The sequence below is a fragment of the Pelodiscus sinensis genome, chromosome 20 (genome assembly GCF_049634645.1).
Source record: "Pelodiscus sinensis isolate JC-2024 chromosome 20, ASM4963464v1, whole genome shotgun sequence".
Taxonomy (NCBI): Eukaryota; Metazoa; Chordata; order Testudines; family Trionychidae; genus Pelodiscus; species Pelodiscus sinensis.
Genome location: NC_134730.1, coordinates 30,473,551 through 30,499,671, shown reverse-complemented (window position 1 = coordinate 30,499,671; position 26,121 = coordinate 30,473,551). Strand labels below are relative to the sequence as shown.

Below are 26,121 nucleotides of genomic sequence, written 5' to 3'. Positions count from 1 at the left end.
CGAAATTTAAAGGTGTCTGATCTGTGTTACCGATTCATGAAAGGTTGTATCTGTGCTCCTTGCATTGTTTTATGATAAACTTTTGAAACTATAGTAACTTGGTGTCAGAGTCCATGGGTAGCTTCTGCGCAATTGTCGTTCGGCATTGGACCTATAGGCCATGCTGATTCATGAACCGATCACTCCAGCCATGCGAAGCTTTAAATCCAGCTGTGTTGGCGCAAGTTTTCACAAGTCAAAGCCTTCATTCGAACCTCCGCAATGCTAACGCCTCCGCCTTGCTGTTGATGCTCAGCAATCCACTCAAGCAGCTTGGTCTCCAGCTCAGGATATGCAGCGCTTTTACCTTGCTCAGCCATCTTCATCCGAGGCTACGCTTGCAGGCACTCTTTCTGCCATCTCCAAAGCCGAATGTTAGACTCTGCTATGCCATCAAATTCACTGCTGGCAGCTCTGTTGCCATGAGCCTCAGCATACCCAAGTACCTTAAGTTTTTCAGCTGTAGTGTAAGATCGCCGACAACTCATGGTATCACAAAGAGAGCATCGAAACACTGCGCTTTATGTACTCGTGCAGTTGACCAGAAATACAAAAGGGCAGGAAATACAGCAAATTCAGAGTGCGCATTATAGATATGTGTTCATTTTTTCCCATGATTTTGACATAGCAAAGTTAGGGTGCGCATTATACATAGGTGCTCATTATACTCGTAATTTTAGGGTGTTTTAATTTACCTTTGGTCTCACCCAAAATTAGGAATTACTGAATCAGAGCTGTTATCCACCTAGTCAGATGTTCCGTTTCAGACTAGTCAGTACAAGATTCTCCACAGGAAGGGTTGAGAGAGCCCATAGTAGAGAGTTTTGTTCCTTTTCCGTAATTAGAAATTGCATTGAACTGTGATGCATATGTTATATAACACTTCCATACTCTTTAATATTAGTCATTATAATGCTGCATAGTCTTTGTTTGTGTTCGTTCTGAAGTGTGCTAAAGTAGTGTCCTCATCAACATCCTATGGCAGTGAGTTTCACAATCAAAGTACTCATTAAACAATAGTATTTCTTTATATCAGTTTAGAGTTTGCCACATTTCAATCTCTTTAAATGTTTGTTGTGTTATGAAACAGGGAAAAAGAAGCTTCTGATATTTGTTCCCTAGACCATTTATTATTTTTGGTACTTCTGTCATTGCTCCATTCTATTGGTGTTGCTCCCTCAGGCCTTTTTATGGTAGTGTCTAGAACCAGGAAATATGTAAAAGATCCATTTCTCTCAACATGTTTGTGAATGCCTCCAGACAAGATTTGGAAACATGTTTAGGATCTCTGGTCTTTGGAAGCTAAGAGGGGCAGCTCTACATAAACTGAGGGCCAGCAGGTTGGCTCAAAAATCTTTTCACCACAGATATGAGATATAATTGTATAGTCTCGTCAGAAAGTAATCAGTCTGTGGATCAGTGATGGGCAGCCTAGGCTATTAAGTGGGCCACATGAGTGTCCCTCCCTCACCTCAATGGGCTTCAAGATTGCCGTAACCAAGACAGTTTCTGAGGATAGGCTAGTCTTGCCAGGTGCACTTGCAGGATGTGCTGATTGAGACGTAGCTGTGGAAGTAGCAGAAGCGCACGGCTCTTTGTCAGTGTTGTGTGTAATCAGCATGCACTTTCCTTCGTGTACTTCTCCTTTACGTCTGTCATTTTAGAAGTACCAGTAGGAAAAAACCCCTTTGTGGATGGAAACCAGTAGAATCTGGCAACCCTGTGCATGCGCAACAGTAAACAAAACGTCTTGTGGTTTGCACCCAGAACTCTGATGGCCTCCATGCAGCCCTCGACCTACTGGTGTGGGTGGTGTGATGACTTTGAAACAAAGAAGTCATTAAGGTCTTTACCAAGAAGTTTCATGATGAAGTGATGTCTAACATAGTGAATGTTAGTGAGAATGGGGCAGGTTTAGAAGTTAAAATAAAAAAGGAACAAGTTAAAAATTATTTAGAAAAGTTAGATGTCTGCAAGTCACCAGGGCCTGCTGAAATGCATCCTAGACTACACAAGGAGCTGATAGAGGAGGTACGTGAGCCTCTAGCTATCATCTTTGAAAAATCATGGAAGTCAGGAGAGATTCCAGAGGACTGGAAAAGAGCAAATCTAGTGCTCATCTATAAAAAGGGAAATAAGAACAACCCAGGAAACTACAGACCAGTCAGTTTAACTTCTGTGCCAGGAAAGATAATGGAGCAGGTAATTAAGGAATCCATCTGCAAACATCTGGAAGGTTATAAGGTGATTATTAAGCATGGATTTGTAAAGAACAAATCATGTCAAACCACTCTTGATAGCTTTCATTGATAGGATAACAAGCCAGGTGGGGGAGAAGCAGTGGATGTGGTATACCTAGACTTTAGTAAGACATTACATATGGTCTCACATGATATTCTTACTAATAAACTAGGCAAATACAATTTAGATGGGGCTACTATAAGGTGGGTGCATAACTGGCTGGATAACTGTTCTCGGAGAGTAGTTATTAATGATTCACAATCCTGCTGGAAGGGCATAACAAGTGGGGTTCCGCAGGGGTCTGTTTTGGGACCGGTTCTGTTCAATATTTTCATCAGCGATTTAGATGATGACATAGAGCGTGCTTATTAAGTTTGCAGAGGATACCAAGCTGGGAGGGGTTGCAAGTGCATTGGAGGATAGAGTCAAAATTCAAAATGATCTGGACAAACTAGAGAAATGGTCTGAGGTAATAGGATGAAGTTTAATAAGGAGAAATGCAGAGGAGTCCACTTAGGAAGGAACAATCAGTTTCACACATACAGAATGGGAAGCGACTGTCTAGAAAGGAGTACTCCAGAAAGGGATGTAGGGGTCATAGTGGACCACAAGCTAAATATGAGTCAACAGTGTGACACTGTGGTCTGGAGTCCTCTCTTCCCCTCCCAGTCCTGCTGGGTCAGAAGATCTGGTGTCTGTCAGCCAAGTCACAGAATTGGGGTCACCATTTCCTCCTGCAGAGCAACACAGACACTGAATCAGCTCAGCTCTGGGAGGGCTAGGTTGTAAGGCTGCTGATAACACCCAGGAAACCAACCCACAAAAGGGACCAAAACGCCACATAAATCCATCTTGCCCTGTTTTACACAGAGAAAGCTCATAAAGATGTTTGTCCCTTTATGAATGAAAGCGAGAAATGGAGTTGTTACTCTTCCCCCGTAACAATTTGCGCTGAGCTTGATAATAACCAAAAGTGTTTTTATTAAGTATAAAAAGTAGCAAGTGAAAGCAGACCAAAAAGTAAGTTAGTTAAAATAAGCAAAAGACCCTAGCTAATTCCAATACAATATGAAACTTGTTACATGCAAATTCTTACTCTAAATAGTAGTTTTCAGGTCAAGTACTTCAAGTCAGAGTTGATCTTTACTCTGGCCTGGGTTTATAGCTATTAAGATCAAGCAGAGATCCACCATCTGTGTTAGACAGCATTTTTCACTAAGAAAGAGCTCCCCTTACACCTTCCCTCCATTTCCATACATCTCTGAAATATTTATGGAGATTTGGCAGAAGATACCCAGAATGATCTTAGTCTCACCATTCTAGATGTGGCAGACTTGGTTATATCTGAATCCTTGCATCTGTCCAGTGATCCATCTTCTTTTCCCTTTTCTCCCTGCCATAGGGCAACAAGATCAGGTGCAGCTGATTGCTGGTCCTTCAGCTAACAGCACAGCTGAGGAATTTCTAGGGCCTGATGTTTTATACTTGACATCAGGAGATCAAGGCAGCCCTGTTAGTCTTTTACTAGATAGAATAGGTTGAAATAAATAAATCTGTTTTCCTAGCAGAAGGAGGTGAACAGTGGGGTACCCCTGCGATCTGTCCTAGAACCTGAACTGTTCAACATATTAATGAATGATCTTCAGAAGGGAGTGAACAGAAGTGCTAGTGTTTCTGAACAATACAGAATTATTCAGGATAGTGAAGTTGAAAGCACACTGCGAGGAGTTACACAGGAATCCCACAAAACTGGGTGATGGGACAACAAAATGTCAGATGAAATTCAGTGTTCAGTGCAAAGTGATGAGCATTGGGAAAAATAATCCCAACTATAAATACCTAGAGATGGATTCTAAATTAGCTATTGCACCCAAGAAAGAGAACTAAGTTCATGGAGGTGTTTGTCCCATATCCTGATTAACAAAGATGGTGGGGGGTAGGGGGGTTGGTTAATTTTGGGTTTTTTTTAAGGTCTTAAAAATTTGTACCCTCCTATCCAAAAAACTATTGATCCTTCAGACTGGAAAATCTAAATCCTCAGATAGTGTAAAATGTCTTTAGACCCTTAATCTGTTGAATGGAGACTGAAGGGAATTGTATGCACCCATTAACTGCTAAATTACTACTTAAAGGTTCTGCACCTGTGATGTGACTAGACACGTGACTTCAGGAAATATTTTTAATCCTTTTTAACTGTAGTACAAAATAGGGATGTAAGTGAGTAGTTGAGTCATTACTCGACTAGTTGCTTTCCCTCCCCCATCCTCTCCTCCGCCTCTATCAGAGGCAGCACGGTGGGGGAGCAGGAGCTAGTGCTGTGGGGAGCTGGCTTAAAAGCTGATTCCCCCCAGCACTGTCTCTGCAGGTGGGCAGGGGAGGCAGAGGCACAGTGGGGGACAGGGCGCAAGCCGGAACAGCTGAGTCCCAGCTCGTGCCCAGTCCCTGCACACACACCCCCTTTAAATGTCGTAAGAGCCACTCAGGGTCCCACGTCATGGCTCTGTAGTTCCCTCCCTTATCAACTAATCGAATAGTCAATGGAAATTCCATCGACTGCACAATTAGCTGATTAAATGCAATTTAACATCCTTACTACAAGAAAGTTAAGTGATGATAATATTAATGCAATCTTTCTTACAGCTAACGCCTCTCCTCGGCCAGTGTCTGGAATGGAGCGAGAACGGAAAGTTAGTATGAGACTGCATCGTGGTGCTCCTGTCAATATCTCTTCGTCTGATTTAACAGGCCGCCAAGATACTTCTCGCATGTCAACTTCACAGGTACAGAATAGCCATTTTTTTATGAGAGAGTTTAATTTGAGTACGTATTTTGATCATGCTTTTGTACTTTCCTATGTCAATTTACCAGTTAATCAACGGGATTTCATGAAGAATATTCACTTCCTTATTTTGTAAGAGAGCTTAGAATATTGAGAAGATGTAGTTCCCACCTTTTTGCTTTGTTGAAGGTACCTGTGGAATATGTTAACATTTGCCACTCATAAGGTCTTTGTCTTACAATTTCTGTTCAGCATATAACAAAGTGTCATATTGATTTCTAAAGAAGTGAACAACGGGGATTTTTGTTTTAATCTCCATCTTTATACTACTTTGTGTTCTGCCAGTGGTGAGCCTTTTAATGGCATGGCTATATTAATGAGCCATACAAGATGTTTGGTATGCATTAGAAGCCCCATTGGTCTCACATGCTGTTGGTGCCTGTGCTATATATTTGTTTCACTGAAGCAATCAGAACAATGCCATATATTTGCAATTAGAATAATTACAGGTACTATAGTATTCAGGATCTTAAAGAGTTTTAAAATTATCCTAATAATTTAACTGCACAATTCAAAAGTCTTGTGCAATCTAGAAAACATGGCTTGTGCGGTTTAGTTCTGTGGTGGTTTTTTTAACTCTTGAGAGGATATAAATATAGCAATTGCTGTAATTCTGAGGGGGAAATGTGATATATTACACTTAGTAAAGATAATTAAGTCTCGAAATACATTTTTTTGTCTATGTAATCTTTTACTTTTCTATTCTACCTTCCTCACTATATCTTTCCTGTTTTGATAGATTATTTCAGGCTTCTGCCTACCTATTGGGTACCTTTCCTTTACAATTCCTGGATTTTTGTCTTAACTCTCACAGTACTTTATAGTTTGCTTTTAAAAATGTAAAAGTAAAATGTTTTTACTTTACTAGCTTTTTGGATATTTTGTAAACATGGGCTTATTTCTTCCCATCTGTGGATTTCAAGGAGAAACAAAACTACTACAGGCAGTCCCCGGGTTACGTACAAGATAGGGACTATAGGTTTGTTCTTCAGTTGAATTTGTAAGTAAGTCGGAACTGGCTCCAGATTCAGCTGCTGCCACTGAAACTGACCAGGGGCTGACTACAAGAAGCCGGAGGCAGAGTTGCTCTGCCCCCAGCTTCCTGGAATCAGTCCCTGGTCAGTTTCAACACTTGCTGAATCTGGAGCCTGGGACAGAACAGCTGGGGCGCTGCCCGGTAGGTTCCCACAGGGCCAACCCGGCAGCACCCCAGCTGCTCTACCCGAGGCGTCCCGCAACAAAAGCCTGGTCTGCTGGGGGGGGGGGGGGGGGGGGCGGGGCGGCGGCACGGCGCACTAGCTGCGCCCCCAGCAGACCAGGGAGACCCGAGCAAAGCCGCACAGGCGGAGGGACCCCGCCGCCCGTGTGGCTTTGCGGCTTTGCTCCTGTCTCCCTGGTCTGCTGGGGGGGGGTCCAGCAAAGCCGCTGGACCCCCCCCCCCCCCCCCAGCAGACCAGGGACACCTGAGCAAAGCCGCCACCTGGACCCCCCCAGCAGACCAGGGAGACCGGGAGAACGTTTTCTCGCCCCGGAGGACACGGGTGGCGACCCGCTGCCCGTGAGCTCCGGGCCGAGAAAAGCCCCGTTCTTAAGTGCGGATCCGACATAAGTTGGATCCGCGTAAATCGGGGACTGCCTGTACTTGATTATTTAACACTTGTTTGACAAGCAAATCATCACTTTGAGAATTCAATTTGTATGTTTTCTGCACAGTTCAATGTGTCTCTGCATTAATGGGCTTTTTAACAAGGTTTGGAATTAACAGCTTTTTAATTAGGAAATTAGTAAGCTTTTTAAACTGTCTGCCATTGTGTTTTCTATACTGTAGACACATGCCTAGCCTAGCTATTTGTATAAATAGTTAAAATTGTAGGTGCAACCTGTGTAGCATGGTTGTAGGCAATAGTGTAAATGGTCATATTGTGGTGGTGTTTATGATAGTATTGCCTTTAAATCAATGCAGTGTTCTTTGTGTCTAGTGAAGGTAGGTAATTCTAGATTCAACATAATCTGTATCTTAAATTTTAGAATATATATGGCTTGTCTTTGGGATCTGTAGAACACAAACTTATCTCCAGATAAGTTAGATTGTGGAGACTTCATCAGTGCATTTTCTTTGAAACGTCATTTATCGACAGTGTCCTCCTCTTATTCATGTAGTTAACCTAGTTAATATTAGGGCCATCAGTTAATTGTAATTAACTCAATGAATTAACTTGATTAAAATAATTAATCATGATTAATTGCACTGTTAAACATTACTTGTTTTAAATTTATTGGAAATATTTTAGATGTTTTCAAATATAGATTGGACCTCTATAAACTGAACTTCTCTTATCTGGCAACATCTGTCATGTGGCATGCATGGATGCTCCAGTGTTAGAGGATGCATGGAGAAAAGCCGGGGGGGGGGGGGGCACTCAGTAACTCGTCCCCCATCCTCCCAGGCCTTCAAGAGTGCTGAAAATAGCTCAAGCCTAGGGAGGGAGAGGGAGTGGTGGGGATACTCAAGAGACAGAGCAGCTGCCTCTTCCCCAGAGCACCCCCCACTCCATTAATGCCAGCCCATCTGCTGCCAATGGCAGCAGACAGCCCAGCATTGACCTTCCCTGTGTGGCAGTGCATCGGGGATCCCCCCAATCCTGCACCCCCGAAGCAGCAAGATGAGTCTCCACCAACCAATAAAATACAGCACAGCATAGACATGATGTGGGTATAAGGAGTCAGGGCCAAGCAGCCTCAGACTCCTTGGGTAGGGGTCCACAGGCCCCTGACCCCTCAGTACTCAGCTTAGCCTCTTCCCTTCATGTTTTGCGAGACCACACTGACCCCCAAACCACACCCTTCCTTTGTTCAAAACTCCTTCCCTCTCGCGTGAGAACCGGTGGGGCCCATGGTCTACACATCAGGGCCTCAGGGCGACCCCCATGTTGGGCAGTATTTACAGACAGAGGTCAGTAGGGGTCACCCAGAGCCCACATCCCAAGCATAACACCCAGCGAGTGGACCATACCCCCACTACATCACACTCTGGTCCAGCAGATTAGCTGGTTCAGGACTGGTTGGGTCCCAAGGGTGCCAGACTACGGAGGTTCAACATTTAAATTGATTTAAGCTACAACACAAAATGCAAAGTGTCCAGTGCTTACAAATATTTGCACTAAAGAAAGATTTTTAAAAGAAGTATTTCTGTTCACTTCATACAAGTACTATGGTGCAATATCTTTATTGTGACCATGTAATTTACAAATGTAGATTTTTGTTTCGTTTTTTTACATAACTGCATTCAAAACCAAAACAACGTAAAACTTTTGGAGCATACAGGTCCACTCAGTCTTCCTCCTTGTTCTGCCAGTTGCTAAGACAAACAAGTTAATTTACCTTTACAGGGGTATTGTTGCCTGCTTCTTAACAATGTCACCTAAAAGTGAGAATAGGCATTCACGTGGCACTTCGGCAATTGGTGTAAGGTATTCATGTGCCAGTTTTGCTAAATAATCATATGCTCCCTTCATACGTCAGCCAATATTCCAGGGGACGTGCTTCCATGCTGGTGATAGGCTCTTTTTGATAACCAAAGCAGTGCTGACCAATGCACAGGCCCGCTGACGGGAAGCAAGCAGGGCAACTGCACTGGGTCCAGTAATTCAAAGGGGATCAGGGCTCTTTAAATCGCCACTGAGTGCTGCATGGTGCACTCCAAAGCCCTGGTCAGCACACCATGGTGGGTGCTGAGGGCTGGACAGGGGCCAATACGCTCTAGTTGGCACTGAGGATTGGCTGCCTAAGCCCCCACCTATTCTGGGAGTATGGAATCTCTCCCCCCATCTCCACGCACACACCTTGTCAGGGGCCTGGCAAGTGTCTCCGCTCCCTTGCTGATGAACAGGGCTCAACAAATAAGAGCCGAGTTCGGGCGATCTGCGCATGCACGGCTCGCAAGCAGAGCTCGCCGCAGTTCGGCGAGCCCTGCTGATGAATGTTCATTTTCATCATATGAGTCAGATGCCACCAATAGAAGATGGATTTTGTTTTTGGTGGCTCATGTAAGGATGTTAAATATCCAGTAATTTACTAGTCAAATAGTTGATGGAATTTTCATCGACTAGTCGATAGGCACTTCTGCATTCTTCCTTTGAAATGTACAGAGTCCCCCACTGATCCCGGGCTCCATGCTGTGCTGCCACTTTGAAATGCCACGCGGCGCCTGGGATCATCCTGGGCTCCGTGTGGCATTTCCTCAGAACCTAGGATCAGCTGGGGACTCCCCAGATGACCACGAGTTCTGCGTGGCGTTTCCCCTGCTGACCCGATCTCAACGTGGTGCTCCTGCTTTGAAATGCCATGGCAGCGTTTCAAAGTAGCAGCATCCATTTGGCATGCCACGACAGTGTTTCAAAGGGGCAGCACTGCATGGAACACCGGGTCAGCTCCTTGCAGCGCTGCTTTGAAGGGCCGAGGCAGCGTTTTAAAGGAGCGGCGCCACACGGAGTTTGGTACAGGCTCCATGCGACGATGACACTTTGAAGTACCCTCTCACCCTCTTTGTTGCCTCTATTTGATAGAAGCAGCAAGGGGAGTGGGAATCAACTAGTCAACTCAACAATAGTTGACTAGTCCTTAACATCCTTAGGCTTGTGTTCTGTAGTGTCCAAATAGGAGTATTACGCTTTCAAGATTGCTGACATCATGTTCCATGCGTCATCCCTCTCAAGTTTTGGAAGGCACTTCAGAGTCTTAAACAGTGGGTTGAGTGCTATAGTTATCTTTACAAATACCTTCTTTCCATATGCTGGGTTGTCATCAGAGACTGCTGTAATACGAACTGTATGTCAGAATGTGAGTAAAATCATGGCGTAGGAGATGTACAATTCTCCCCTGAAGAGCCGAGTCACCGATTTAATTAAGACCTTTTTTTTTTTTAACAAGCATCAGCTTGGTAGCAGGGCCTCTGAAATGATGATTGAAGGATGAAGAGGCATATGAATACTTAGTGTATATGGCACATAAATGGCTTGCAATGCTAGCTACAAAAAAGCCATGTGAATCATAGAAATGAAAGGAACTTGTGCCGGTCAACTAGTCTACCCCCTCACTCGTGGCAGGACTGAGTATTACTTGGGCCTTCCTTACTGATGTTTATCTAATCTGCTCTAAAAAAATCTCCAATGATAGAAATCCTGCAACCAACCTCGGCAAGTTATTCCAGTGTTAAACCACTTTGACAGTTAGACCTTTTTTCCTAATATCCAACTTAAACATCCTTTGATGCTATTTAAGCATGTGGTTTCTTGTCTTATCCTCAGAGGTTAACAAGATTAATTTTTCTCTCTCCTCCTTGTAACAACCTCTTGTGTACTTGAAAACGGTTATCATGTCTATCTACTCCCTCCTATTTTTTTCTTTTCCAGAGTCAACAAATCCAGTCTTTTCAATCTTGCCTCATAGATAATGTTTTCTAGACCTTTAATCATTTTTGTTGCTCTTCTCTGGACTTTCTCCAATTTGTCCACATCTTTCCTGAAATGTGGTGCCCAGAACTAGATACAATAATCCACTTGAGGCCTAATCAGCACAAAGTAGAGCAAAAGAATTACTTCTCATGTCTTGCTTTTTTTTGCAACAGTGTCACATTGTTGACTCATATTAAGTTTGTGGTCCAGTTTGATCCCTAGATCCCTTTCTACAGTACTTTTTCCTAAAAGTAACTTCCCATTTTGAGTGCATGAAACCAGTACCAGTGATATAGGGAAAGGTGGAAGAAAGGTTCTGGAGGCCAAATATAGGAAAAAGAGAGAAATCCAGGACCTCAATGGCAGTGTTATCTGAGATGCTTCGAGTTCCATGTGCAGGGTCAGGTAGGCAGGCAAAGCAATGTGTGGCTGAGACAATGGTGTAGAGAGGAGGAATTTAGATTTATTTGGATCTGGGAAAACTTTTGGAATAGGGGGAGCCTATACAGGAAGGATGGGCTGTACCTAAACCAAAATGGAACCAGACTGCTGGCACTTAACATTAAAAAGTCCATAGAGAAGTTTTTAAACTTAGGGCTGGGGGAAAGCCAACAGATGTGGAGGAACACATTGATCTGACAGGGACATCTCTTAGGCCAGGGTCGTTCTAGTCAGGTGGAGAGGATGTAAGTATGGGTCAGATTAGATGAGACACAATCAAATGAAAAGAGTTTAACACATCAGGAAATGGCAGACTGACAAATAGTGACAGTTTTTTAAGTATTTATACACAAATGCTAGAAGTTCAAATAAAACGGGTGAACTAGAGTGTCTCATTTTAAAGGAGGATATTGATATAATAGGCATCACGGAAACTTGGTGGAATGAGGACAATCAATGGGACACAGTCATCCTAGGATACAAAATATATCGGAAGACAGAACAGGTTGTGCTGGTGGGGGAGTAGCACTATACGTGAATGAAAATGTAGAATCAAATGAAGTAAAAATCTTAAATGAGCCAAAATGTTCCATAGAATCTCTATGGATAGTAATTCCATGCTTCAATAATAAGAGTATAGCAGTAGGGATATATTATTGACTACCTGATCAGGACAGTGATAGTGACTATGAAATGCTAAGGGAGATTAGAGAGGCTATCAAAATAAACTCAGTAATAGTGCAGGATTTCAATTATCCCCATCTTCACTGGGTATGCATCACCTCAGGACAGGACGCAGAGATAAAATTCTTAATACCTTAAATGACTGTTTCTTGGAGCAGCTGGTTCTGGAACTCACAAGGAGAGAGGCTATTCTTGATTTAGTCCTAAGTGGAGCATAGGATCTGGTTCAAGAAGTAAATATAACTAGGCTGCTTGGAAATAGTAACCATAATATAATAAAATGTAACATCCCTGTGGTAGGAAAAACACCTCAGCAGTCCAACACTGTGCTATTTAATTTCAGAAAGGGGAACTACACACAAATGAGGAAGAGAGTTAAATAGAAATTAAAATGTACAGTGACAAAAGTAAAATCTCTGCAACCTTCATGGAAACTTTTAAAAGACACCGTAATAGAGGCCCATCTTACTGTATTTTTTTTTAATTTGGGGGATACATTTAAGAGAACAAAAAAAGTGCCACCATGGCTTAACAAGCAAGTAAAAGAACCAGTGAGAGATAAAAACATCTTTTAAAAAGTTGAAGTCCGATCCTAGTGAGGAAAATAGAAAGGAGCATACACTGTCAAATTAACTGTAAAAATATAATAAGAAAGGCAAAAAGGAATTTTGAAAAACAAGTAGGCCAAAACCTCAAAAAGTAATATCAAAATGTTTAACTGCATCAGAACCAAGAAGCTAGTTAAACAACCAGTGAAGCCCTTGGATGATCAAGATGCTAAAGGAGCACTCAAAGATGATAAAGTCATGGTGGAGAAGCTAAACGAATTTTTTGTTTCAGTCTTCATGGCTGAGGATATTGGGGAAATCCCCAAACCAGAGCCTTTCTTTTTAGGTGACAAATCTGAGGAATTGTCCTAGATTGAGGTGTCATTAGAGGAGGTTTTAGAACAAATTGATAAACTTAACAGTAACAAGTCACCGGGACCAGATGGCATTCACCCAAAAGTTTTGAAAGAACTCAAATGGGGAATTGCAGAACTCTTACCTATGGTTTGTAACCTATCCTTTAAATAAGCTTCCGTACCTAATGACTGTAAGATAGCTAACGTGACGCCAATATTTTAAAAGGGCTGTAGAGGTGATCCTAGCAATTACAGACCTGCAAGCCTAATGTCAGTACCAAGCAAATTAGTTAAAACTATAGTAAAGAATAAAATTGTCAGACATATAGATGAACATAATTTGTTGGGGGAAAGTCAACTTGGTTTCTGTAAAGGGAAATCATGCCTTACTAATCTGCTGGAGTTCTTTGATGGGGGTCAACAAATATGTAGACAAGGGGGATCCAGTGGATATAGTATTCTTATATTTCCAGAAAGCCTTTGACAAGGTTCCTCATTAAAGGCTCTTAAGTAGAGTTAAGTTGTCATTGGATAAGAGGGAAGGTCCTTTCATGGTCTGGTTAAAAGACAGGAAACAAAGGGTAGGAATAAATGGTAAGTTTTTCGAGTGCAGAGAGGTAACTAGTGGGGTCCCCCAGGGGTCTGTCCTGGGACCCATACTATTTAACTTATTTATAAATAATCTAGAGAAAAGGGTAAACAGTGAGGTGGCAAAATTTCCAGATGGTACCAAACTACTCAAAATAGTGAAGACCAAAACAGACTATGTAGAATTTCCAAAAGATCTCACCAAACTAAGTGAGATCAAAATGGCAAATGAAGTTGAATGTTGATAAATATCAAGTAATGCGCATTGGAATAAATAATCCCAACTATATATACTTAATATGATGGGAACTAATTTAGCTGCAACAACTCAAGAGAGAGCTTGGAGTGATTGTGGATAGTTCTCTGAAAACATCCATTCAGTGTGCAGTGGCAGTCAAAAAAGCGAATAGAATGTTAGGAATAATTTTAAGAGATAGAGAATAAGACAGAAAATATCTTATTGCCTCTATATAAAACCATGGTACGCTCACATCTTGAATCCTGCAAACATATATGTTCGCCTCATCTCAAAAAAGATATATTGACATTGGAAAAGGTTCAGAAAAGGGCAACAAAAATGATTAGGGGTTTGGAACAGGTTCCATAAGAAGAGAGATTATAAAGACTTGGACTTTTCATCTTAGAAAAGAGGAGACTAAGGGGGGGATATGATAGAGGTCTATAAAATCATGACTGGTATGGAAAAAGTGAATAAGGAAAAGTTATTTACTTATTCCCACAATATAAGAACTAGGTGGTCACCAAATGAAATTAATGGGTAGCAGGTTTAAAACAAACCAAAGGGAAGTTTTTCTTCACACAGCTCAGTCAACCTCTAGAACTCCTTGCCAGAGGATGTGATGAAGACTAGGACTTCAGCAAGGTTAAAAAAAAAAGCTATAAAGCCATTGATGGACTTAATCTCCATGGATCTATCGGCCAGGATGGGTAGAATGGGGTCCCTGGCCTCTGTTTGTCTGGAGGTAGGTGACAGGAGAGGGATCACGTGAGGATTACCTATTGTGTTCCCTTATTCTGGTATTGACCACTGTTGGCAGGCAGGACATTAGAATAGATGGACCTTTGGTCTGACCCAGTCTGGCCATTATGTTCCCCATGCAGACAGGCTCCCTCCTGCTCTTCTCAGTGGTGACAGATAGCAGAATGAGGAGCAATGATCTCTAGTTGAAGTGCGGGAGGTTTAGGTTGGATTTTAGGAAAAAAGCTTTCACTATGAGTGTGGTGAAGCATTAGAATTGGTAGCCCATGGAGGTGGTGGAATCACCATCTTTATACGTTTTAAGGCCAGCCTTGACAAAGCCCTGGCTGGGATGATAAAGCAACTGAGCATTCTGTATAGCTAGCGTTAAACATAGTCTGGTACTAGAAATCTGTAGATCTGGCATCTATGATGCTCTGATCAGGAAAGTATCTCGCCTCAGTCAACAGTTCCCCAGAATGATATTGCCAGTTGCTTTTAATTTTGTTTCAGCTGTAAGCGAGGAAGAGCTCTGGAAACATAGAGCTCTGTGCTCTTCAAATAGTCTGCACCCATCCCCCTTCCTAGGGTGCACCAATGGTGCAGCCTGGGCCAAGGGAACTTTCTAGTGCCCTGTTTGTCAGTGTGCTCTCACACACATACTGTCCCTTCCCTCGCTGTTCTACATATGTATGAACTAGAATGAATGAATGACTAGGGGAATGAATGACTAGAAGGGGGCATGTCCTGCCAACCACCCCAGTTTTTTCCAGCCATACTAGCTGGCAAACCAGGAATCTATCCATCTTCCTGCAACCTGAATTTGATGGAGCTGATCATTCCCAGGGCAGTGTAATTTATTACTTAGCAACTACATTTCTTTTCTTTCACTGGGGTTTTCACAGGGGCTCAGATCCCCCCACTTCCCAGTTGATGAACTGAATATCACAGAAGTTGGGGTTCTTGATAGGCCTTTTGCACTGCTGTCTTTCATGTTTCAGATGCACATGTGAATTGTTTGGTGTTCTTGGAGGAAGGTCTTTACTGTCTTGATTCTGAAACTTCAGAGAATTAACTCGAAGCTTTGCTACTCGAGGAAGTATTAGCCGCTAAACTTTCTGGCTCCAAGTCAAAGGGATCCACAAGTGCTGACAACCAGAGTCCTCCCTGATCAATGAGAAGTCCAGAAAAAGCCCACAGTGCAATCTAGTTGGAGCCTGTCCTAAGCTGCCAGTCAATGTGAATCCACTTTATTGCATCACATTGTACAGTAATCCTGGATTTTACAGGTGTTGGACTCTTCTGAAAGAGCCGGACTATGAGAACAAGCCATTAAGGATCTTGTTCCTTGCTAATAAATGCAAAAGTGTTCTTTCATGTTTTCAGTCTTGGAAGACAGGGGGAAATGAAATGATGATATGGAGGACCAAGGTTACAATATAGAACCAAGCCCCTCTTCCCTCCCCCCGATCCAGGGCCAACAGTTAGCTTGAAAATTAATTCGAAACCTAATAAGACATATATTGCTCCATGGTTCAGTAATTGTCTTTTTGTTCTGTGTTTATTCTCTGGTATTTCCAATTGTTTATTCCCCTATATAGCTTGAATTGGTTTACAGACATAGAATCATTGATCACTAGGACTGGAAGGGACCTCGAGAGGTCATCGAGTTCAGTCCCCTGCCCTCATGGCAGGACCAAGCACTGTCTAGACCATCCCTGATAGACATTTATCTAACCTGCTCTTAAATATCTCCAAAGATGAATATTCCACAACCTCCCTAGGCAATTTATTCCAATGTTTAACCACCCTGACAGGAAGTTTTTCTTAATGTCCAACCTAAATGTCCCTTGCTGCAGTTTAAGCTCATCCTATCCTCAGAGTCCAAAGAGAACAATTTTTCTCTCTCCTCCTTGTGACACCCTTTTAGATACCTTAAAACCGCTATCATGTTCCCTCTCAGTCTTCCTTTCCAAACTAAACAAGCCCAGTACTTTCAGTCTTCCTTAATAGGTTATATTCTCTTGACATTTAATCATTCTTGTTGCTCTTCTCTGGACCTTCTTCAGTTTCTCCATATCTTTCTTGAAATATGGTACCCAGAACAGGACACAGTACTCCGATTGAGGCCTAATCAGTGCAGAATAGAGCGGAAGAATGACTTCTCATGTCTTGCTTGCAACACTCTTGTTAATGAATCCCAGAATCATGTTTGCTTTTTTTGCAACAGTGTCACACTGTTGACTCATATTTAGCTTGTGGTCCACTATGACCCCTACATACCTTTCTAGAATACTCCGTCCTAGACAGTTGCTTCCCATTCTGCATGTGTGAAACTTCCTAAATGGACTCCTTTGCATTTGTCCTTATTAAACTTCATCCTATTTACCTTAGACCATTTCTCCAGTTTGTCCAGATCATTTTGAATTTTGACCCTGTCCTCCAAAGCACTTGCAACCCCTCTCAGCTTGGTATCCTCTGCAAACTTAATAAGCATGCTCTCTGTGCCATCATCTAGATGATTGATGAAAATATTGAACAGAAACGGTCCCAAAACAGACCCCTACGGAATCTCACTTTTTTGCCCTTCCAGCAGGATTGTGAACTGTTGATAACTACTCTGAGAACAGTTAATTCAGCCAGTTATGCACTCATCTTATAGTAGCCTCATCTAAGTTGTATTTGCCTAATTTATTAGTAAGAATATCATGGGAGACCGTATGAAATGCTTTGTTAACGTCTAGGTTTACCACGTCCACTGCTTCTCCCCCACCTGGCTTGTTATCCTATCAATGAAAGCTATCAGAGTGGTTTGACCTGATTTGTTCTTTACAAATCCATGCTGGCTGTTACCTGTCACCTTATTTTCTTCCAGATATTTGCAGATGAATTCCTTAATTACTTGCTCCATTATCTTTCCTGGCACAGAAGTTAAACTGACTGGTCTGTAGTTTCCTGTGTTGTTCTTATTTCCCTTTTTATAGATGGGCACTAGATTTGCCCTTTTCCTGTATTCCATGATTTTTCAAAGATGGTATCTAAAGGCTCAGATACTCAAGGAGCTGATAGGAGGTATTCTAGGATGTATTTCATCAGGCCCTGGTGACTTGCAGACACCTAACTTTTCTAAGTGATTTTTAACTTGTTCTTATTTTGTCTTCTAGACCTACACTCTTCCCACTAGCATTCACTGTTAGGCATTCCTTCATCATCAGACTTCTTGGTGAAGACCGAAACAAAGAAATCGTTAAGCACCTCTGCCATTTCCAAGTTTCCTGTTGTTGTTTCTCCCTCCTCACTGAGCAGTGAGACTACCCTGTCCTTGGTCTTCCTCTTGCTTCTAATATATTTATAGAATGTCATCTTTGTTACCCTTTATGTCTCTAACTAGTTTGAGCTCATTTTGTGGCTTTGCCTTTGTAATCTTGCCCCTGCATACCTGTATTGTTTGCTTATATTCATCCTTTGTATTTTGTTGTAGTTTCCACTTTTTATATGACTCCTTTTTGATTTTTAGATCATGCAAGATCTCCTGGTTAAGCCAAGGCTGTCTTTTGCCTTACTTTCTTTCTTTCCTAAGCAGAGGAATAGCTTGCTTTTGGGCCCTTAATAATGTCACTTTGAAAAACTGCCAGCTCTCTTCAGTTGTTTTTCCTCTTAATCTTGCTTCCCATGGGACCTTACCTACCAGCTCTCTGAGCTTACTGAAATCTGCCTTCCTGAAATCCATTGTCTCTATTTTGCTGTTCTCCCTTCTGGCATTCCTTAGAATCATGAACTCTGGGTTCATGATCACTTTTACCCAAACTACCTTCCACTTTCAAATTCTCAACCAGTTCCTTCCTATTTGTTGAAATCTAGAACAGCTTCCCCCAGTAGCTTTTTCAACCTTCTTAAATAAAACAGTGTCTCTAATTCAGTCCAAGAACTTATTGGATAATCTGTGCCCTGCTGTGTTAGTTTCCCAACTTATGTTTGGATAGTTGAAGTCCCCCATCACCACCAAATCCTTCACTTCGGATGATTTTGTTAGTTGTTTAGAAAAAGCCTCATCCACCTCTTTTAGCTAGGTTGGTGGTCTGTAGTAGACCCCTAGCATGACATCGCCCTTGTTTTTTTACTCCTTTTAACCTAACCCAGAGACTCTCAACATGTCTGTCTCCTATGTCTGAGGAGCATCCATCTCCTACTCAGTCCAGTACAGTCAGTGTGTACATTTTTAATATATGACAACACCTCCTCCTTGTTTACCTCGCCTGTCCTTCCTGAGTAAGCTGTACCCTTCTATACCACTATTGCAATCATTTGTATTATCCCACCAAGTCTCTGTGATACCAGTGAATAAACACAGAACAAAAGACAGTTATTGAATCATGGAGCAAGATAATTATTTGGTTTCCTCTGAGTTCCCTATTGTTTCTTCTTTATCTTTGCTCTAATTGATCATGCTTCCCCACCCTAACCCCCAATTCCAAACCCTTTCCCAGGTATCTATATTTGTGACTTACCTATAGGTTTTTGCTCCTGTCCCCATTGATTCTGGGTTAAAACCCTCTTTCCTAGAGTAGCCAGTCTGTCTCTCAAGACATTCTTCTACTGCCATCAGTAAGTGGATCCTAGCTCCTCCTTCATGGAACAATATCCTGTGGTCAAGGAAGCCAACCCAAACCCCTTTGTAATGAGGAGTGTTAAAATACTCCTCTAAGTCCTTAATGAAAAGCAACCAAGCACTCTGTGTAGCTAGCCTTAAACATACTCTTGTCTTTGAAATCTGTAGATCTGCCATTTGGAACTCATGTAGTTTCACAAAATATTGGTCCTCTATCAGATGCTCAGTTTGTGAGGTAGTATTTCAACCTTTAGTTAATCAGGCATCCCCATCCCACCACATGGGGGGAGGAGCCTTGCTTCCCAAATTCCCAAGAGCGGGAATAAACAAAACAACAACAAAAACTCAAGAAGAAATGAAAGCTACCACTTTTTCTTCTTGTTTGGAATGCTAATTTCAACTACATGGGCAAAATTATGGAAAAGCTGCTACATTAACAAAGAGTTGAAAGAAGCCAATATAATGATAGTCAACATAGGTTTAAGGAAAATAAGTTTTGTTAAACAAATTTGATTTCATTCTTGGGAGATGTAATATACTTAAACTTTCGTAAGCATTTGATTTAGTACAATGTGACATTCTGATTCAGTAACTGGCCCTGCACAACATCAGTGACACCCATGTTAAGTGGATTGAGACCTGGCTAACTGATAGCTTCCCATTGCAGCTACTTTTTGAAGATATCTCATTAAATGCTGGTATTTCTAGTAGAGTTCTACAGAGATCAGTTCTGGGCCCACTGCTATTCAGCATGTAAAATTGCTGTTGATAATTTGCAGATGTCAGCTGTCCAATGTATCTGACAACTGACATTTGATAGACATGCCTGGCCTGTCAAATCTGTGTATACAAAGATTTTACTGAAATCAGTTTATCATTTGAAAGGACATTTTGCAGGAGCTGTAAAGAGGTTCGTTGTGTAATATAGTAGCACCCTGTTAAACGGAGAGTTCTGACAATATTCCTGTGTATTGTCTCTTTAGTGATATTTACATGGCAAGGATTTGTAAACTAGTAAAAACTATCAACTATTTTAAAGCATTGATGAAGAGTTGCAGGAACACTAATGGTGGCAGAATGGTAAATAATGGTGAGGACAGGGCATTCGTACATGGTGATTTAGATTGAGTGGTAAACTGGGTCCATTCCAAGCAATGCAGTGTCATACATTTGGACAGGAAGAATTCAGTCCATACCTAAGGAATGGAGACTGTATCCTGGAAAGTAGTGACTCTGGGAAAGGATTTAATGGTCATAATGGACAAACAGTCCCAGTATGATGCTGAGGCAAAAAGCTTTAATGTAGACCTGAGATTTATAAACACAAGAATAGGAATTAGGAGTAGGAAGGTGCGTTTAGCTATGTATATGGCACTGAGGAGAGAATACTAGAATACTTGTGGTGTTCATATTTCAAAAAGGATTTTGAAAAGTTGAAGAGGATGCAGATAAAACCTCAAATGAGTTGAGGACTGGAAGCTGTGCCTTACAGTGAGACCTATGGCACTCATCACTGTACATACAAGTTCCTTCATGGGGAGAACATAATTGGTACTAAAGAACTCTTAAATCTATCAGAGAAAGGCATGAGAAGAACCAGTGACTGGAAGTTAAAGCCAGACAAATTCAAATCAGAAATAAGGCACAGTGTTTTAACACTGAGGATTATTAACTACTGGAAGATTCTCCATCCTGTAATGTTTTGAAATCCTGAGTTTGGGTTTCTTTCTGAAGGGATACGCTGTAGTAAAACACAAGTTAATGGGCTGCACAGAGGTGTTGTGGCCTGTGTGGAACAAGATGTCTGAGTAAATGATCTAATTATCTCCTCTTGCTTTAAAATGAATCTATGAACTTTGGATCTGAGAAGGTAGTAGAAGTGACCGAGGCAGTCAGTATGTTGTACCACTTTTTATACCTACTGCCTTTGAGCATTACGTTCAGCATAGGGATGGAAAGATAGTGGTTCATGAGCCCTCTCATGCGCACTGCTACTAAAAGTTCCATTACAGACTGCACAATCAGGCACATCTCAGAACTCCAGTAACAGGTGAGTAACATTGTTTCTCTTCATACAGGGTTCAGTTCTATAAGACTGTTTCAGTGGGATTTCTCACATGCTTAAAGTTAAGCATGTGCTTAAATGCTTTGGTAGAGGCACCTTGCAGGATTAAGTCTGTTCACTGCTCCTATTTATGTTAATAGATTGAGAATTCCCTCAATAGTTGGGCAGAAAAGATTTTGAATACTTAGAAAAGCAAAGGACTATCGGAATAGGTCTCTTGGACAGCGGAAAATGTTTTTAAATCAGTGGCCAGCGCTGGCAATGAACAATCTGCGATTTATCACCACTTTGTGGGAATAAAACAGAGGCTGGAACGGAAATGCACTTCACTCTCCACTTCCTATTGAGAGAAACTTTATTCCTATGTTAATCTTTCTGGGGATCATTTTCTACATAGATCCTCAGACCCTGAGATTGCAGCCTTCTTTGCAGAAGAATTCCTCTTTTAAATGTCTATTAGTACAGAAACAAGTCTTGTAGAGATTTAAAATTTAAGTCCTTCAAAAGTATACATAGCCTGCAAATTGGGGTTGGATTTTATAGTCAATTTTATATATTTGGACAGTAGAACTATTACAAATTGCTTCTTTTCCCCCCACCTCAGAATAGCATTCCCTTCGAGCATCACAGCAAGTAGCTGCTCATCTCCTCGTTGGAAGGCAGCACTGGGTGAGTTCCTTCTTGTTAGACCCAAATATTTTCGGATGGGGCGGGATTAAATCCTGTGGAAATCTCAAATTTGCCTCTTCCTCCTCACATTAATTCTTATAATCATTTAGTTTATCTCTGTGCCCTAGATTCAGATATCAGGTACTTGACATGGCCTTAGGAGTCCTTCTGATTGTAAAAGTAAACATCTTTCCGAGAGCTGAAGTCCTTTATTTATTATACTTACATTCTTAGTACAGTTAATTAAATTTAGTGATTTGGGATGTCCCATTGACTATTCAGGTATTACTAGTAAAATAAGCAGAGCAGCAGCTTTAAATCAAGTCTGCCAGAACCACTAGTCATTCTGTAATTATGCTCCCTATCTTAGACATCCCTTCTAAACTAGATTGAGCTTTTACAGTTCTCAACCAGATTACTTGTTCTGAAAGCTTGTCATGGAAAACAGACTTCACTAACTCAAGTAAGGCTGTCTTGGCATGAATGGAACAAGTTATTAAAGCTACCTTCATTTTTCTGCTTTTAAATTCTCTTCCATCCCCTTTGAGCTGCCAGATGAAGTTCTCTTTTAGTGTAGCTGAAACATGGGCACCTTTAATATAGGCAGACTTGAAGTTGGATTTGCAAAGTTCTTTGCCAGAAGACAGTGAAATTATTTCTGCCTTTGTGCACAGATTTGTAGTATTTCAGCCAGTTATGGTTTAGCAATAGAAACAATTGTGGATCAAAATCTGTACCTCACTGTTGAAGAATACTGACTTTTCAGTTCTTTTAAAAGCTTCTTTGCTTTGCTATATATTTTAAAGGCACTCATATTTTTCTGTTCCTTGTTAAGTTCGGTAGTTCTTCCTGCTGCTTTGCTTTCTTTGTCAAACTCTAGCTTGTACTAATCCTGCACCTGCAGTTGGCATAGCATTCTTCTCTTCCTCTTTCTTTTCATTTAATTTTCTCCAGCTGTTCTGTGTACTTGCCTGACTCTAGAAGCTGCTTCTTTCTTAAATAGTTGTTGTCATATTCAGAACTGTCTGCAAATGATAGTTTACAACTTTAGAGTTCCAGTTTACTCCAGCAAAACACCCTTTGAAATCAGTGGGAATCTTGCATGAGTTAGGGCTGCCAGACCCAGCCTGATAAAGTTCAAGAACAACAGACAAGATCTTGATGTGCCAAAAATGTGGTAGCTACTTAAAAGTCTGTTTCTCATTCTTAGAGTGATTCCTCTACTTTGACATTTGTAACTTCTCAAATTAAGTGTACTGATGTGTGATGCTTTTAAATTTGTGGAGAGTATGCTACTTAAGCCATACTCAAGTAAGTAATATTGTGAAATGTGTTTAATATAGCATCACCAATAAAAAGCCAGAGTTCTTTTTTTAACATTTTAAATTTCAGTTTGCATTTCTTCAGCCTTGAATTTCTATCAATTTATTTTGAGAGATAAGCAGTTTAATCTGGTTTTGTTCTTTTTTTGCATGCATGTTTTCGTTCTGGTTTATTTGTTCTTCAGACACTTTTTGCTTAAGAGGTGCATTTCCTTGTGTTGTTCTTAATACAGAAGGAAAATGCAGATTACCTGATGTGTCTACTATACAGGTAGGTGTGAAATAGCCTGTGTAGTACATTGGATTGTTGATTCTAGAAATATCATATTTTCTTTTACCAAGGTTCTTGTGCCCATATATTTTGCAACAAGTGGCTAAAACAGTTTTGGAAGAGCCAGCTACATGCTAGTTAAAATTACTTGTGCTGATGTTTTTTTGTTCTTTGGCCCTGATAGATTCCTGCTCGTGTGACTCCCAGTGCTCTCCAGTCTGCTGTGCAACGGTGAAACTCATTGTGTGATAGACGGCAGATAATGCATGGCTGATTGCCTATGTCACAATGGCTTTACTAGCAGAAATATCCCGAGAGGGAGCAGAAACCTTACAACTGGAGCTCTCCAGGCCACTTACTAAGAGATACTTGCAGGAACATGGACAGACTCCATTAAAAAAGGCTCTTGCCAGAAACCCAATGACCTTAAGTGAACTCTGTAGCAACAGGGCTGGAAAAGGAAGAGATGGTTTACGGAGTTTACCGCCTGTTATTGAATAGCCATTTCAGTTCTCCTTCTACAGGCGGCAGACTTTACCCATTTTTATTATTCTACTGTAACTATCAATCTTTTACCTGCTTGGTTTAAGAAAATTTTATATCATTTTGCTAAGATTATTAGCTTAATTCTGTGTAAAGAATTCTGTCTTGCTTACGTCTGATTTAAAAATGTCAACTATGAACAATCCTGAATTAAAGACGATGACTTGAAATTTCTTGTAAAGTTTAGTCTGGCAGGGAATATGTAAATTGATTAAAACCATCTGATTTTATTTAAACTCTATACTTTTTTTGTATGGTCCCATTCAGGGTGAGGGAGTTCTGCTGAGAGTTTTTAAATACGTGTTATAGTTTTATTACTTTGCTTCTTCCACATTTTAAATGGAAATCTCCATGCAATACAAACATTTTTGAATTTTTTACTCTTCTCTAGTACAGTCAGAGAAAGCAAAAGATGCTGGACAGAAAGGTCTAGGCCCCTTAGAGGTGGTGATTGTTGGTAGTTAACTTATTCCTAAAGAATGTGAAGAATAGAGAGAGAGAAGGGCTCTGATATTTAAGAGGAATTTGTTGGAGTTAAGAGATGGTAAGCATGGCCTGTCATTCTCTTTCATTTGAGATGGAGGATTGTGTATAAAACACTTTTTCATTGGTAAGATCTAGTTTTCTACACTGTGAGGCTGGCTGCTTTGCAGACAGTTGCAAGTGGAACAAGAATTACTGCTATTGCAGACTGAGTGAATTTGTACTACATTTGCTTCAGCATCCATATAGGTAAAAACAAGTGACTTTGGTTACTGAGTATTGCCAGGACTCAAAAAGGAATTATAAACAAAATAATCTTGGTGTGAAATCCTGAGAACTGATTTTGAGGCATGAACTACATTCCTAATATAATGTAAGCTGTATATTTCTGGAATTGCTATTAATTATGGGGAGTTAAATGACTTATTCATATGCCTAGAATGGCCAATATAAAAAGTGCTCTTGACAGATGTCTCTATTAAGGAATATGGAAGGATCTTTACATTGTTTCTAACTTAAAACATTTTCGTAAAGTAATGCTACATATTTTATCCTTGCAGTAACTTGAAAAGTAGAATTATTAGTCTTACTAACTATTATTCAAGCAAAATAATGTCAGTTTCCCTATTGAAGATGAAAGTGCAATACAAGTTATTTGAAAGATTCTGTCCTATTTGGAAGTATAGACTAAAAACAAATCCATTAATGGTATCCTTGTGCCTCAAATTTTGTTAGGAATAGATGTTGTTGTTGTTGGTGTTATTCCAAATTCATTTTCTATCCAAAATCCACAGACAAAATCTGTTAGTCACTTTTCTTGAGAGATTTCAGAATGCTAACTAATTGCTTGTGCTTTCTCTAGATCTCACTGGGGGAATCTGTGTGTTGGGGGAGTGTAATGGAAATATATAAAAGTTTGGTCCCTGGGTAATTTTGTGTAACAGACTCCCTTACTTGGTTACTGCAGATTTCCGTATGTAAGGCATGTGCACTACCATTTGTACAATTCTCCATGTCACTGTGCGTGCTTTGTAAATACGTGTGAGTAATGAAGTCATGTTAGAGAGACATACAAGGCAGCCTTTTTTTCCTTCCTCTTAAATTACTGTCCTTCAAATGCTGACTGATGCAAATTTCCAGAATTGTACTTGGTTGTGGGCTGTTGCCCTTTCATAAAGTTATATCCCATCACCTACAAAAAATAGTTAAGAGTGTCTGTATAAACCTGTGTATTGGTAAGTGATATCTGAGAACACCTCATTTGTACTACCACTGTATTTGTGTACTTTATCAATTGTGTAAATAATAAATTCATAATGACTTCTAGTTTTTTGGTGAAATTTGTCCTTTTAATGGATTCTCAGTACCGAGCACCTGCAGAAATCAAAGTGATATCAAAATGCTAGCCAGAAGATCTTGATGCTAATCCACATTGGAGTACTCTGACTTGGATTTTTCCTGTCTGTTACTCTGTTCGTACACTGGGAATGACAAACCAGGCCCTCACTCCTGTGCAGGAAATACTCGTGATCACACTGATTCCTCTTCAGATGCTGAGCATTGAAAACTGGTGCCCACAATCTAGTGCCCTTTCCTAAAGGTGGGGAGGACTGTCCATCGTCCCTGCAATGACCAGCAAATTGGGTTGGCTCGCCTAGAGGGGAATATATATTTAAACTGGCCCATGCTCTCAGCTCAGGAGTTGGGGGGAAATTTCTGCCCTAACCTAGCCTTCTCCTATTGTAAGAGTTGATTGAAAAGCCATGATTTGGCTTTGTGGTTTTGTAAGCTTACAAGGCTCTGTTATCTTATACCAACCAAGGACTTAGCCCAGGAGTATATAACTCTCAGGGCTTGATCTAATGAAGTTGATGGGGAAGAGAGTAACTGAAACCAGTTACTGCAGGTAGTCCATGAGAAAATAAGGACCTAACTGTGTAGTAGCCTATTTCTTCTCATTGGAATTAATGCCTTTTTTCCCTGATGGTAAA

The 26,121-nt window shown here is 40.9% G+C and overlaps 1 protein-coding gene across 3 annotated transcripts in view; it reads left to right on the top strand.

Moving 5' to 3' along the window:
- CSNK1D (casein kinase 1 delta) overlaps nucleotides 1-25,456 on the top strand; it is a 58,510-nt gene extending 33,054 nt beyond the window's left edge. The window contains exons 8-11 of one of the 3 annotated variants that reach the window (XR_012896945.1): nucleotides 4,921-5,060; nucleotides 21,447-21,511; nucleotides 23,067-23,104; nucleotides 23,289-25,456. Coding sequence is in view for 2 of the 3 variants with exons in the window: in XM_075904239.1 (XP_075760354.1) it covers nucleotides 4,921-5,060; nucleotides 23,289-23,339 (191 nt within the window). In the remaining variant the exon portion in view is untranslated. The remainder of the gene's footprint in view (nucleotides 1-4,920; nucleotides 5,061-21,446; nucleotides 21,512-23,066; nucleotides 23,105-23,288) is intronic. The other 2 variants (XM_075904240.1, XM_075904239.1) reach the window with 2 other exon arrangements.
- Nucleotides 25,457-26,121: the final 665 nt, after the last annotated feature.